The sequence below is a fragment of the Dicentrarchus labrax genome, unplaced genomic scaffold (genome assembly GCF_905237075.1).
Source record: "Dicentrarchus labrax unplaced genomic scaffold, dlabrax2021, whole genome shotgun sequence".
Taxonomy (NCBI): Eukaryota; Metazoa; Chordata; class Actinopteri; family Moronidae; genus Dicentrarchus; species Dicentrarchus labrax.
In genome coordinates this window covers 4,978,311-4,990,454 of record NW_026136710.1, presented here as the reverse complement: position 1 = coordinate 4,990,454, position 12,144 = coordinate 4,978,311, and the positions used below count along the sequence as shown (strand labels likewise).

The 12,144-nt window shown below is 39.7% G+C and overlaps 1 protein-coding gene across 4 annotated transcripts; it reads right to left on the bottom strand.

Moving 5' to 3' along the window:
• Window positions 1–422: 422 nt before the first annotated feature.
• On the bottom strand, window positions 423–8,096 carry LOC127370698 (probable global transcription activator SNF2L2). 4 transcript variants are annotated; one of them, XM_051412977.1, is made up of 6 exons: window positions 7,872–8,096; window positions 5,593–5,822; window positions 4,034–4,139; window positions 1,934–2,035; window positions 1,637–1,781; window positions 423–1,423 (listed from the first exon to the last, which is right to left on the bottom strand). In XM_051412977.1, exons 2-6 carry the CDS (start codon window positions 5,787–5,789, stop codon window positions 1,290–1,292), a joined length of 684 nt encoding a protein of 227 aa, XP_051268937.1. In that variant the 5' UTR covers window positions 5,790–5,822; window positions 7,872–8,096; the 3' UTR covers window positions 423–1,289. The 4 variants fall into 4 exon arrangements, with proteins under 4 accessions (XP_051268937.1, XP_051268935.1, XP_051268938.1 ...); XM_051412975.1 differs by lacking the exon at window positions 7,872–8,096 and adding an exon at window positions 7,676–7,857; XM_051412978.1 differs by lacking the exon at window positions 7,872–8,096 and adding an exon at window positions 7,071–7,463.
• Window positions 8,097–12,144: the final 4,048 nt, after the last annotated feature.

Sequence of the window (12,144 nt, the reverse complement as noted above, 5' to 3'; positions counted from 1 at the left end):
TTCAACTGCAAGTGCTCTACAAAACATGTAATATTCTTATCAATTACATTTCATATAGATAGGATGAAGTAAATAAATGCTACAACTTGGTCAAGAAATGAATGAAAAGTAACACTAAAACAAAACCTCTACTAATAAATAGAAATAAAGATACTATCATATGGTTCTCTTGCACCACCTATTGGCGGATTGTCAAAAATACACATCACATGCAGTATTTACGCTCTACCTCCTGCCTTAATGTAGAAAATAAATTGCTGACTGAATAACTTAAACTAAAATTTAAATTTAAACCTCTCCTTTGAGGACCTCTTCCTGGTTCTGGAGTGATTTATACATGGCTTTATGACTACTATCCTACTACAGTGCTACTTCAGTGACTACTACTGCTACTAATAATGATAACAATCACCAACCAGTGGGACTTTTTGGTAAAATTTATTTTGCAAGTGTTTAGGTGATACATGTTTCCAAGGGATTGTCTTAACAATGATGTCTTCCACCCCCCCACCCCCAACAACCAGGAGAGTAAATGAAAAGAAATTTTAAATTTTAAGTTTTTACTTTTCACACAAACTGTACAATATATGAATATACTGTAGCACAAGGGATACAAATGTTCAACTTGAGTACCCTTGGTTAGACCCATACATATTCCAACAAGTGTCAGAAACAGACTATTTGTCTTTAACTTCGTACTCGTACACTGTGGTTTTATCAAAGACGTATCATCTCTAAAATCAAATTCAGAGATTTTTAACAAACGTACAGTGTTTATTTGTTCTCTTTTCCCTTAAAAAGACCTTCTCATGTGCTTCAATTCTCTAACCCTGAACACATCAACACTGTCATCAGCGGGAGCTGCTCTGGAGGAGCCAGCTTCAGGAGAGATATACATATCATGCTCCAAGACATATGAAGGCATTTCATACAATCAAATATATGGATTAAAAACAGTCAGTTAAACCGGTGTTTTACAGAATATTTGCAGAAGCAATCACAGGGACTAAGGCAGATAAAATGGAAATTATTGTAAAAGACTAGCTAAATTAAAAGAACAGCACTATGTGCAGCAAGACGTGTTTGAATGGCATGAGTCATCTAAAAGAAAAAGCATCGGATCAATGCTTTTTCTTTTAAGTCAGTAATAAGTACCTCTCTTTGAGTGGTCTTTTCCGTTTTATTTTCGAAGACCTTTCTTTTGCTTATAAAATGAAGAAACCAATGAAAAGAGATGTGGCAGAGAATAGACATGAACCAGAATACAAAAAAATGGAGGGCCCTTGAGTTCAGCCTTCATCTTTTGTGGTATTTTCCTCTAGATCCTCATCACTGTCTAAATCACTGTGGAGCCTCTTGGGCATGGTATTTCTGCTTCTCTCATCCTCATTCCCCTTCTTTAGCTGGACTGGTAATGGTTTCACTAGTTGCAAAATGAGAAAACGTAATGCAAAAACATTAATTTCAAATGCTCCAGTAATCCAAAGTTAAGTAATTAAATGCAAGGACAACTAGCAAACAATGATTGTATAGATTATTATTTGTAACCAGAATGTGTGTCCTCATCTCTTTTTTTTGCTTTCATTTGGTCACCGGCAAAAATAACCCTCCTGATTGTTTGTGTTTTAAGTCTCACCTGCTGATGGGACAAATTGGTCTTCAGCTCCGCCGCCATTATCGCTGTGACTGGCGCTAACCGTCTCTTTCTGTTCCTCGTCTGTGACGATTCTCTGTCTCGCACTCTCGAAAACAGACTTAATGACAATTGAATCCTCATAGATCTGAAGTTGTAAACAAAGACACATGCGACACACACACACACACACACACACACACACAACCCATACAGATAAACAGAGCATGACTACAATAATAGAGACAGTGGAAAAAACAATTTAGTTGCTTTCAAATGAAATAAATCCTTGGGGTTCACCTGAGATCCCTCCAGGTTATAAGTCTGAGCATTGTGACACAGGAGGAAAATATCCTTTTCCAAATCCCCCACACTTCTGTACTTGTGATTACGCACACGTTCCTGTGAAGCAGAGGGTCAGTATCAAAACAACAATCAGCTTTATCATAAAAGCCTTTAATAAGTAATAGTCCAAGAAAGGAAAAAACAGAAACACAGATGAAGTTATACACAATTACGCTGTCTCTCATCTTTAAAAAACAGTGAAGCATTTTATGCTTATATGCTTTCTTTGTCGAGCATTAGAGGATCAGTACTGCTCTCAGGTCTGTTTGTTAATATTTAGTGGACACCAGGAGGTTAGCTTAGCATAAAGACTCAAAACAGAGGGCAACGGCTAGCCTGGCTCTGTCCAACGTCGTCCTACCAGCACCTCTAAAGCTCACTAATGAACGCATTATTCGTCTTGTTTGTTTAATCCATACAAATGCTGAAGTTATAGGTTTATTTCTTGGCCAGGCCCAGGGACTTCCTGGAGTCTCCACTGGTTGCCTGGCAACCTTACGGAGCTGACGAGACTCCAGGATGGCTAGCTGTTTCTCCCTACTGCTGGACTGCTAATCACCTGCCCATTCCTGGTTAATGCACAGACATGACAGTGGCATCAATCTTCTTATCTAACGCTCAGCCAGAAAGCAAATAAGCGTAATTCTATAAGTCAAGACTCCACTCATGTAAGATTTTTCTCAACAATTCCACTTCTGATTTCATGACTAATGTGAAATCTGACACGTTCAATTCCACATTTTGACAGTAGGTGTCACTTTGGGCTGATGAGTATATGGTTAGAGGAATAATCATTTAGAGAAGGACATGTCTGTCTTTGTATTTTTCTTACTGTCAACAAATTCTGAATGAAAAGACCCAACCAAACTTTAGATTCTGAAGTTTGCAACTTTTTAAAAGTTTAGAAAACATTTTTTTTAGTAACAAAATGTTGAAGAGGCAACTGCCTCAGTGTTCTGTGGGCATAAATATTTCACTGGTTTCGGGTAATTTGATAAAAAAACATTTTCTTTGCTATCTTTTAAACCCTTTGTTTAAGAGTCCCAGTCTTACAACCCACATTTTCTGAAGCTAACAAGCTTGTTAAATGAAGCCGTACCTGTGTTTGTGCCATAGTTTTCAGTTCCAAATACAAGTAGCTACGAACTAAAGATGTATCAAGTACTACAATTCAGTTTATCTACTTTAACTGTTTTCTATTAGTTTTCTTTTGTCACCATGTAAAATGTCTTTGAGTACCTTTTAAAGCGCTATATAAAATAAATGTATTATTAGTTGATAGCCTGATATTCATGTCAGGTTTTAGGATTTTTGGAGTAAATCCCATTCATGGTGCCATTCAAATGTGTTGACTAGTTAGCTGTTGTTGATAGCAATTTTTGGTTTGTGTGTGTCATACATTATATTCTGTCAAGAAATGAAGATACAGTCTTCTTTTGCAGTTATGCTAATAGAATATATAGAATATAAAATATATAAAAATATATGTAGGTTCTGCAGATTAATGTAAAATAAGAAATAGCACATGTGCAATTGGTTACAGCTTCGGAGCTAGTCTTCAACCTTTTTGCCAGTGCTTCCTGGCCTTAGGAAGTCTAAGTATATTGTATAGAAGTGTAGTACGCATTAGATATATAGTATTATTCTATATATATTTAAAATGTAATGTAGGGCTGCAGAAAATCTTATTGTAATTACTTTTATGGATATTACGATTGCAATATGATTCACGATTAGTGAGGAAATTATCGTTTTTGCATCACAACACATGTTTTTGGTGTTTATATTTAAACTGTAATACTCAGAAGATAATTCAAAGTGGATAATTCAAAGAAATAAGATCTGATATATGAAAATACACACTGCAGGCCTACCTAAGCATTATTTACATCATTTCTCAGTGAGTACTTACCAAGAGTTGTTTTGATATTTAATACTGACACTTTTCTTTTTATGTATTATGTATCTGTTGGAGTTTCATCTCCATTTATTTGAATTTCTTTCAGCAGATAACAATACTATATGTGAGTTCTGAGGGTGTTCAGCGACACATACTCTGATCCTTCTGAAGTCCACAGGCTTTCGGATCAGCTCGTAGTACTCTGGTACCTCCTTCTTAGAGGGAAGCTGTACAAAGCCTTTACTGATCTGTCGACCCAACCTGGAAGCACAATGTGATATCACATAATCTCACTTGATCAAGAAACAGGCTTGACATTTATGGAAGCCCAGAATAGCCATGGTGACTAATATCTTGGAGTGTCAAATAAAAGTTATATATATGATTCAATCACATTGTTATCTGCAATTATCAAATATTGTTTTTCAACAGTCACCACTTAAATATGTTCTTTTCTCTAAATGAGAAAGTTGCCACAATCCCAACTTGATTGCTACACTGATATTGCATAGCCTGACAGAAATGATACAGACAACAAAAATATGTCTTCATCATTTAAGAAAAGACTCATATTGTTTCGTTGGAGTAAAGAAACACTACTGAAATGTGTGCCTTTCAGCTCTATCCAATTATAAGTGGTACGAGAAATTATGCTTAAACTACAGCAAAACTGCAATGTGAAGATTTACAATTAATAATCAGCTATCAATAAAGCATTTAATAAGCAGTAGTACAAGAGAGGGTATTAGTGAAACAAGTAAGTGAAATGATGCTTGAACACAAAGACAGAAGTTGTTGTGGATGTGTGTTACTTATTTCAGTCAGCTAATGCAAAACTTGAAAGATGCGACCGCAACAGAAATGTTTTTCTGATCTCTATTACTGGATTTATGCAGTTCATTTTGATGGTTTGAAATGCCTCCTCTGTTCTGAACAGTCTTTATTCGCATTGCTAACAACCCCAACAAATATACTGTCCATGAACAGAACGTGAGGCGAATGTTAGAGGTGGTGTGGCTGCATACAAAGTAAATGGAAAGGGCAAACAAAGTCAAAGGGAGCGGTGCGAATAATGCAAAGACGCGTCCACTTGAGTTGAAAATGTTTCCTTTTCAAAATATTTCATTTTCAGTTTGAACAAAAAAATGTGCATGTATCTTCATAAGTACACTAAGACAAGCTGAGTAACGCGAGACTGGAGGGAAACTGCAGAAAGAACTGGAGATTCTGATGAGATCAATCAGAGGTTGATCTGAACACAAAAATACGTAGACGCACTCCCGAACACACAGTTAGTGCATCTCTTGCTAGCTTACAGCTAAAGTCTGTAGCACGGCTTTAGACTCTTAGTCTTATTACAAAATTTGTTTAAAAAATATTAATATTGGACATTTTGAGATAACTATAAAATGAACTTCTTGGGGTTAAAGGGCTTTAAAATAAACATGATACAACTGTACTTTATTAACAGTATTGTAGTATAATGAAGCAATGGATTCATGTTCATAAGGAGTAGTTTGATATCTTCACTGAAGTCATTATGTCGTGATTTGTGTTAATAAGTGGCCCAAACAATTAGTAACGAGCGATCTTTGCTTCCATACATCACTGTTTAAAGATTTCTGTCAAAGTAAAACATGCATTTGGACTAACAATCACTTATAGTTGCAGCACACTTTCATGACACAGTCCACAAAAGATTGAGTGTCCTCACCCGTCCTTGTAGTTGATAACCATATCAACCAGCGTGCTCAGTATTCTGGTGAGTTCAGGTGGGTTTGGAGGCAGTTTCTCGGCTGGTGGGCGTCCTCGCTTCCTTTTGACCTTTTCGCCAGTTTCCTGCCCGGTCTGCACTTCTTTCTCTCCATGATGATCGCTTTTACGTTTCTTGAGACTGATGTCCTCTTCCATCTCCTCCAGGGAACCGTTCTCTGTGGCCTCAGGCTGCAGGAAGAGGGAGCGATGAGTTGGGACATTTAATAAACTCTAACTAACTTATCGGTGTAGAGGAAGGTGAATGAAACATTGTAGGATAAAATCATGTATATATTGTGCACACAAAGCCTGTCAGGTTCTCCTTTTGTTGGTCAGTTCATACCTCAGCATGACAAGGACAACAACAACTGGGGAAAGGGAGGAAAGAAGGAGAGCTGTGATGGATTTCAATAAAAAAAACCTCTTCCATTTCCATTCATTTGAACTCTTCCTCTGACTTTCATGTGACAGTTGGGATGCTCAGAAACTACTGTATATGTTTTCAAACACTCATTTGCCACAAAGACAGAAACCTGAAGCACTTCAGACAAGCTACAGAGTCTAAAACCCTCAAATTCAGGCACTTGCAGTCTCCAGCTAATTAGCGGTACTGGCTGCAGTTTAAGCATTCTGAATTACAGTGGGTATGGTTTTGTATTAAAATGAAAGAGGGTTTATTTATTTATTATAACAGCATCTGAATTTGCATGGACTGGAGCGACCCAACTGCTGTGCTGTCTCTGCAAATTTAGGACAGATTATTTTATCTGGAGGCTTTGATGTCAGATGATTATCAAGGGGAGGCAGATTTTTCTTTTTAAATGCACAATGAATGGAAATGCATGTGAAGAAGCCATGTTATACCCGAGCACAGAGTCTAAAAATGCTAATAATACAATAAATATTAACCCCTATTCCCCTGGTTCATGCACAAAAATGAGACAGAAACATGATTTTAGATGTATGCTGTTCGACAGGGATGGATGTTGCATCCTCAGTTATTTTCAACCATCGCTCCCTTTCGGTTTATCTGCTGCAACCACTGTATTTTTCACAAAGGCAATTAGAGGCCAGAAACATGAGTATGCATGCAGCAGGAGCAGCTCCAGCAGTAACAGCAGCTCGGCTGAGGAGAAGAGGGAGGAAATAGGAAAGGCATGCTGTCCAATCCCAACAGAATATTGATGCATCAATCATACAGGCTCACACAGTACACTCACAAGCATCCAATTCACATAACAGAGCATGCGCTTGTGGATGTATTTCTCAAGGACAGAGATGAAAGCACGCTGGAATATTGTACTTTGCACACACACACACACTTGAGGAACAGGAACAAGAACCATGCAGAATTATTATTGCAAAACAACAATAACAATTGTAAAATGTACAGTTTAAAAAAAAAAAAAAAAAAAAAAAAGGAACCCAAACGCATGCCTGCACTCCCGAACATGGCAGATAATTGAGTTAGAGGAGGACAGCAACACTAGAGAGGTAACAATAGAAATCCTGCTCATCATCGCTCGGCTCAAATGTAGGCTTTGAAAGCCCCGCTACTCTCTCTGAGGGGGCTGCAATCGTTCCAGCGGAATACTGGAGGGATAGAGGGTAATCCTCAAAGATGTACAACGCAGCTGAGAGCCGCCTGATTGACTGTGCGTGTGTGTGTGAGCGGAAGGGTGTCAGTGTGTGCATGTGATGCTCCATGCCTGTGCTATCTCCTAACAAGCCTGCCTCTTCCCTGACTAATCTGGCAAAGATTCCCTCTCATCTGTTACAACACACACACCTACACACTCCCTCACTCCCCTGCTCTCACTCTCGCACACACACACACACACACACACACACACACACAGAGACAGACACGAATAAACTCACAGACACTCGCTCTCTTTCCCTGGCGCGCCACACACACACACACACACACACACACACATTGACTGGCACACACATTTTATCCATCTCTTCCTCTCTTCCCATGCGATGTAGCCTGGCTGAATCCTGAGCCTGAGAAGAAAGACATGGAGGAGGATATTTACCTGACTGCAATCTGCAGGCTGGCTATCAGGATCGGCTGCAGCTGTGGGGGAGAGAATTAGCAAGCCAGCATAGCGGCGAGCTGCTAGTCTCTTCATCAGCTGATCACTCAGAAGCAGAGCCCAGAAGGGGGGAGAATAAAAGCGCTATGTTTTCATATACAAATCAATGGGCTGGGGGAAAATAGAAATGCCATACCCATCTCCTGTCTGCAGCTCTCCGAAGTCTTTTTCCTGACTCTGGAAGGCCCCGAGCTTGTCTCCCTCTGCATGTTTTTAATATCGACTGCTGCCAGACGTTTTTTTCCCCTCTTCCTACCCTGCTGTTAAAGTTATCGGGTCCATTTTTTATTTTTTATTATTTAAATTTTGCATTGCATTTCAGAGGGGAACGTGCCGTTTCATGTCAACTAAAATGCAGTGGTCTTAGGAACATGAATCCAGCCTGCAGCAATACAGGACATGCATGGTTCATATGGTGTGTGGGCACATTGGTGTCAGCGCGCAATCGCCACGGGGAACGGAGGGTCACGTCCACTCTAATATGTGAAATATGGAAATATGCCCACCTCCCCCCTCCCCTTCCCCAATATTTGTAATGACAAGACACGTCGTCAGATCCCCCCCTACAAAAGCTGGGAGAAAAGCTATTCTTTCCCCTTCAAATTGCTGTGTTAAACCCCACTCCAAGACGCACTGGATGCTTATGGCGGTCACTGAACTCCTCCTGCTCCATGTTGGTGTTCACGTCAACCAGCAACAGTGAACACAACAGCTGTTGCGCGGGCTCAGGATGCTGCCAAAGTTTTTTTGGTCGTTCTGTAATCTCCCCAGCGCGCCACGCAGAGGTTTCTTTGAAACAGCTCACTCGCAGGTAAAACACACTAAGCGTGAGTGCAACCATCTCTGGAACACATGTCAGACACACACCACCATTGAGCTGCTGGTTAGAAGGCACACAGGGCACACTCTGAAACGTGTTTGTGCAACAGGAGCGCATTGTCTGTGGCGCATGGTCCTAATTGCCGACATGTAACTGATGGTCAGGGAGGTGAGACGCAGCGTTTGTTCGGTTTTACAAAGCGAACCCTCCTGCGGACTTTGTGCCAGGCGTGTGCGCCTTTGGATAGAAAAGAGGAGCCAGACTGAGCGGCGAGATAATTGGCTACTTAATGTCTCTACATTAAGGCGACCTGCTGATTCTGGTGTGGCAGAGATCGAATGAGTACAGACACAGCTCGGTATTGATTATTAGTGCTTTATTTAACTTGGTGATGGATGTTCCTTACAGAAACCTTTAAATAATATAAGTTAAACCCCGCCCCCGTTAAGGTCTGGCTCAAGATTTCGCCCTTTGAGTGCAGCCCCAGAATTCCAGCAGGGTGATTAATGCATTAATATCGACTCAGATTACACTTTAGGTTTCTGTGCCAAGACAGCGAGGAAAAAAATAACTGCAACACTGAGCTGTAACAATCGCAACAGTGGACTTTCTCTAGTTTGGGCTGATATGCAAGCACATCTGGTTTCTGTGACTCAGTTCTGTGTCCCCCCGCCCCAACATGTGCAAAAGGTTGCTGGGAAACAGCTCACAATGTCACAACTCACAACACAGGAAATGAAGGAAACACAGGGAAGAAGTAAAAGATCCTGTTGCATTCTCCTAAATAAGGTCAAACTTATAATGACACTTGTGTGGCTTGGGACTGGAATTCAGTGGAACCAGAGAAATCATGATGCACACGAGCTGAACAGGCAGTCCACAGCAGTGCTTTCATGCCACGCAGTTAAGTAGATCTTTTAGCAGCTGGCCAAGGCCATTTATCATGCTTAACTTTTCCAGAGTATAGTTCTTACTCATATAACCATACAGGACGTTATGCCAAGCCGGCTTTGAGCAAACAGTTTAAATATAATTGTATTAAAAACATTTAAGTTTCTTTATTAAAGCCCTTGGCTGGTTTCCAATCTTAGGAATGAAGATTGTTATTTAGGAATGAATAAGCAACAAAGTTAAAGTTTGGAGAGGGAAAATAAGATCTGATCACTTTTGATTGACCGTGCCCTGGCAACATGAGCAAACCAGCTCACAACTATCAGTCAAATGTATTTGAAATCAGGGTGATATGTGAATTCACCTTTTTCCCACTGAGCCCCGCCCATTTCAAACGGTGGAGAGGACCACTGATAAAACCATACACAGACATCTCTAGTGTGAAATCAAACCAAAACTGCTTCGGAAGAAAATATTGTATTCATGTAACAGGACAACAACAACCGTAGTAATGCTGCATGAAAAAAAAACAACTCAATGTTTTCAGGGCCTTTAAGTAACTCCAGCAATACATCTTAAAGTGACCGCTTGCTACAAACGAATAAGTTCCACACTTACTCACAGCCCTCTCTTATGTGATGTTTACAAAATGCCAAAACTTCATTTACCAGTTTATGACAACTAAAATGATGAGGTTTTAATATCAACATGGTTTCCTCAACATCTTGTTTGATGTATACTGTAATGCATTGTTATATCAATGTGTAATTTACTATACATGTGTGGGGGTTTTAAAGCAGGGTATCAGTACAGTAGAATTTACTGGAATTTAATTACTAGACCATTCTGTATTTTTTTGTCTAATATGTAAGATGGTTCAAAGTCTAACTGGAATCACATTTAGTCATCTCTTTTTGCAGTGTTAATATGTTTTTGGTCTGGGCAAATATCAGAATCACCTCTTTCCCCCTGATTGACAGCAGGTGGCAGGCTCAGTCCCAGCAGGGGAAGAGGGACAAAGTACACAAACTTCCACTGTAACCTGCAAGCCATGGGCAGACAGAATGTTGTTAGCAGTTGTATTAAAGGACCAGTGTGTAAGATTTAGTGGCATCTAGTGGTGTAGTTGCAGGTAGCAATTCCCTTACTTCACCCAATTCTTATTTTCAGGTGATTATACACTAATGCAAACATAGTTATGCATATTATTATTCCATTTCTGCCAGTCCTCCTAATTGTTACACACCGGACCTTTAAAGATGATCTGAGTGGACCGAAGTGCAAGGTACTGCAGCTGACAAGCTTATTAGCTATTCAGTCTGCAAACAGACGTTGGCAATGCACTTCCACCTACGTAGATGGAAAACATTTAACAGCACTGTGGTGAATTAATGCAAAGATAAAGGGTCTTTGATTTTTTTTCTCATAGGCAGCATGTGATATACAAAAGCAGATGTGTATGCTGTAGCAGACAAAAAAGATGCACCTTAACATGAGTTGGAATTTAAGGTGATAGGAGGATGCATTGTGTCCTGGATGTACAGTTATAAGAGGCACATGTTGCGGAGCAGAGGAATTAGAATGATATGTAACTGCGGGAACCCTTACATGTACACAAAGACAGAGCACACCACTTGCAGGCTTGAAATAATAAATCATTAGCCAGCATATTAATCAATAGCCTGGAGATGTCAAGAGCACTGTGACGCCCCTCCCACTGTATTGGAGGCTGTTCTGGCTAACATCACTGGGCAATTGGCTGTTGTTGGCTGTTTTAGCTCAGGTCCTGTCTATAAATGCCAGCCCATGTCTCACTGCTAACATTGCTGACGTCCACACCTCATTGTTTATTTGTGTTAACTGTAGTTTAATAAATGAACTACTCGTTTTAAGTAAATCTGATGAGTGGACTCGCTGCTTGTCACATTCCCTGAGCCAGGTTGTGACAAGCATGCAACAAATTGTACTGTAAACAGGCATGCCAGTTTCATATGCCAGTTATTATCGTTTTAAAAAATGAAAAAAGGATTCAAGCCCTCGTTATTGTTTTGCTTTTGAAAATGGCTTATATGAAAATCTATTCTGGTAAATAATAAGGCGCAGTGAAGTTTCTACTCAAAGAGCATGTTGATGTGAAATGACTGCATTAAGTAACCCAGATGAAATAAAGATATCATTTCAGTGTTATGTTCCCATGAACCACTTGCTCAAAACTGCCGACTGTTACCATGGCAACTGCAAATTGTGATGGTGGACCTTGTATATCATTGTATTTTATTGCTGTTGCTGGGAAATGACTGAGAGTGCTATCAGTCACACATGCACAAGCTCTCAGTAATGGGACACACTGACGTTCTGTGAAGAATGACAACATCATTTTATACATCTACCTTGTCTTTCCGTGGAAGCTTTCCATTTTCTACACCCAGGCACCGCTTTTAAAACCTTTGCAAATAGGCAAAATGTAAATCATCTGGTAGATGAAGAAAACAAAAGCACAGGGATTGACCGGGTCACTGCATGTTTCACTAATGTCAAAATTATCTTTAAATCTTTTGCAAATAATTAAAAACTGATAGTGAGAAAATTAACATTTCACACTGTGATTTCTTATAACTCATACCATATCACATATTCATTCACCACCAGTGTTCTTATGTAAAATTCAACGACAGTCTCTCAGTTGCAGAGCTGATGC

What these genes read in the sequence shown, in the direction of transcription:
- LOC127370698 (XM_051412975.1), bottom strand. Translation starts at nt 7,771, where the DNA reads ATGAAGAGACTAGCAGCTCGCCGCTATGCTGGCTTGCTAATTCTCTCC. An exon ending in AGCCTGCAGATTGCAGTCAG is followed by an intron (nt 5,823 to 7,675) that starts GTAAATATCCTC and finishes CTCTTCCTGCAG; the next exon opens with CCTGAGGCCACAGAGAACGG. An exon ending in TGGACTTCAGAAGGATCAGA is followed by an intron (nt 2,036 to 4,033) that starts GTATGTGTCGCT and finishes TCTGCTTCACAG; the next exon opens with GAACGTGTGCGTAATCACAA.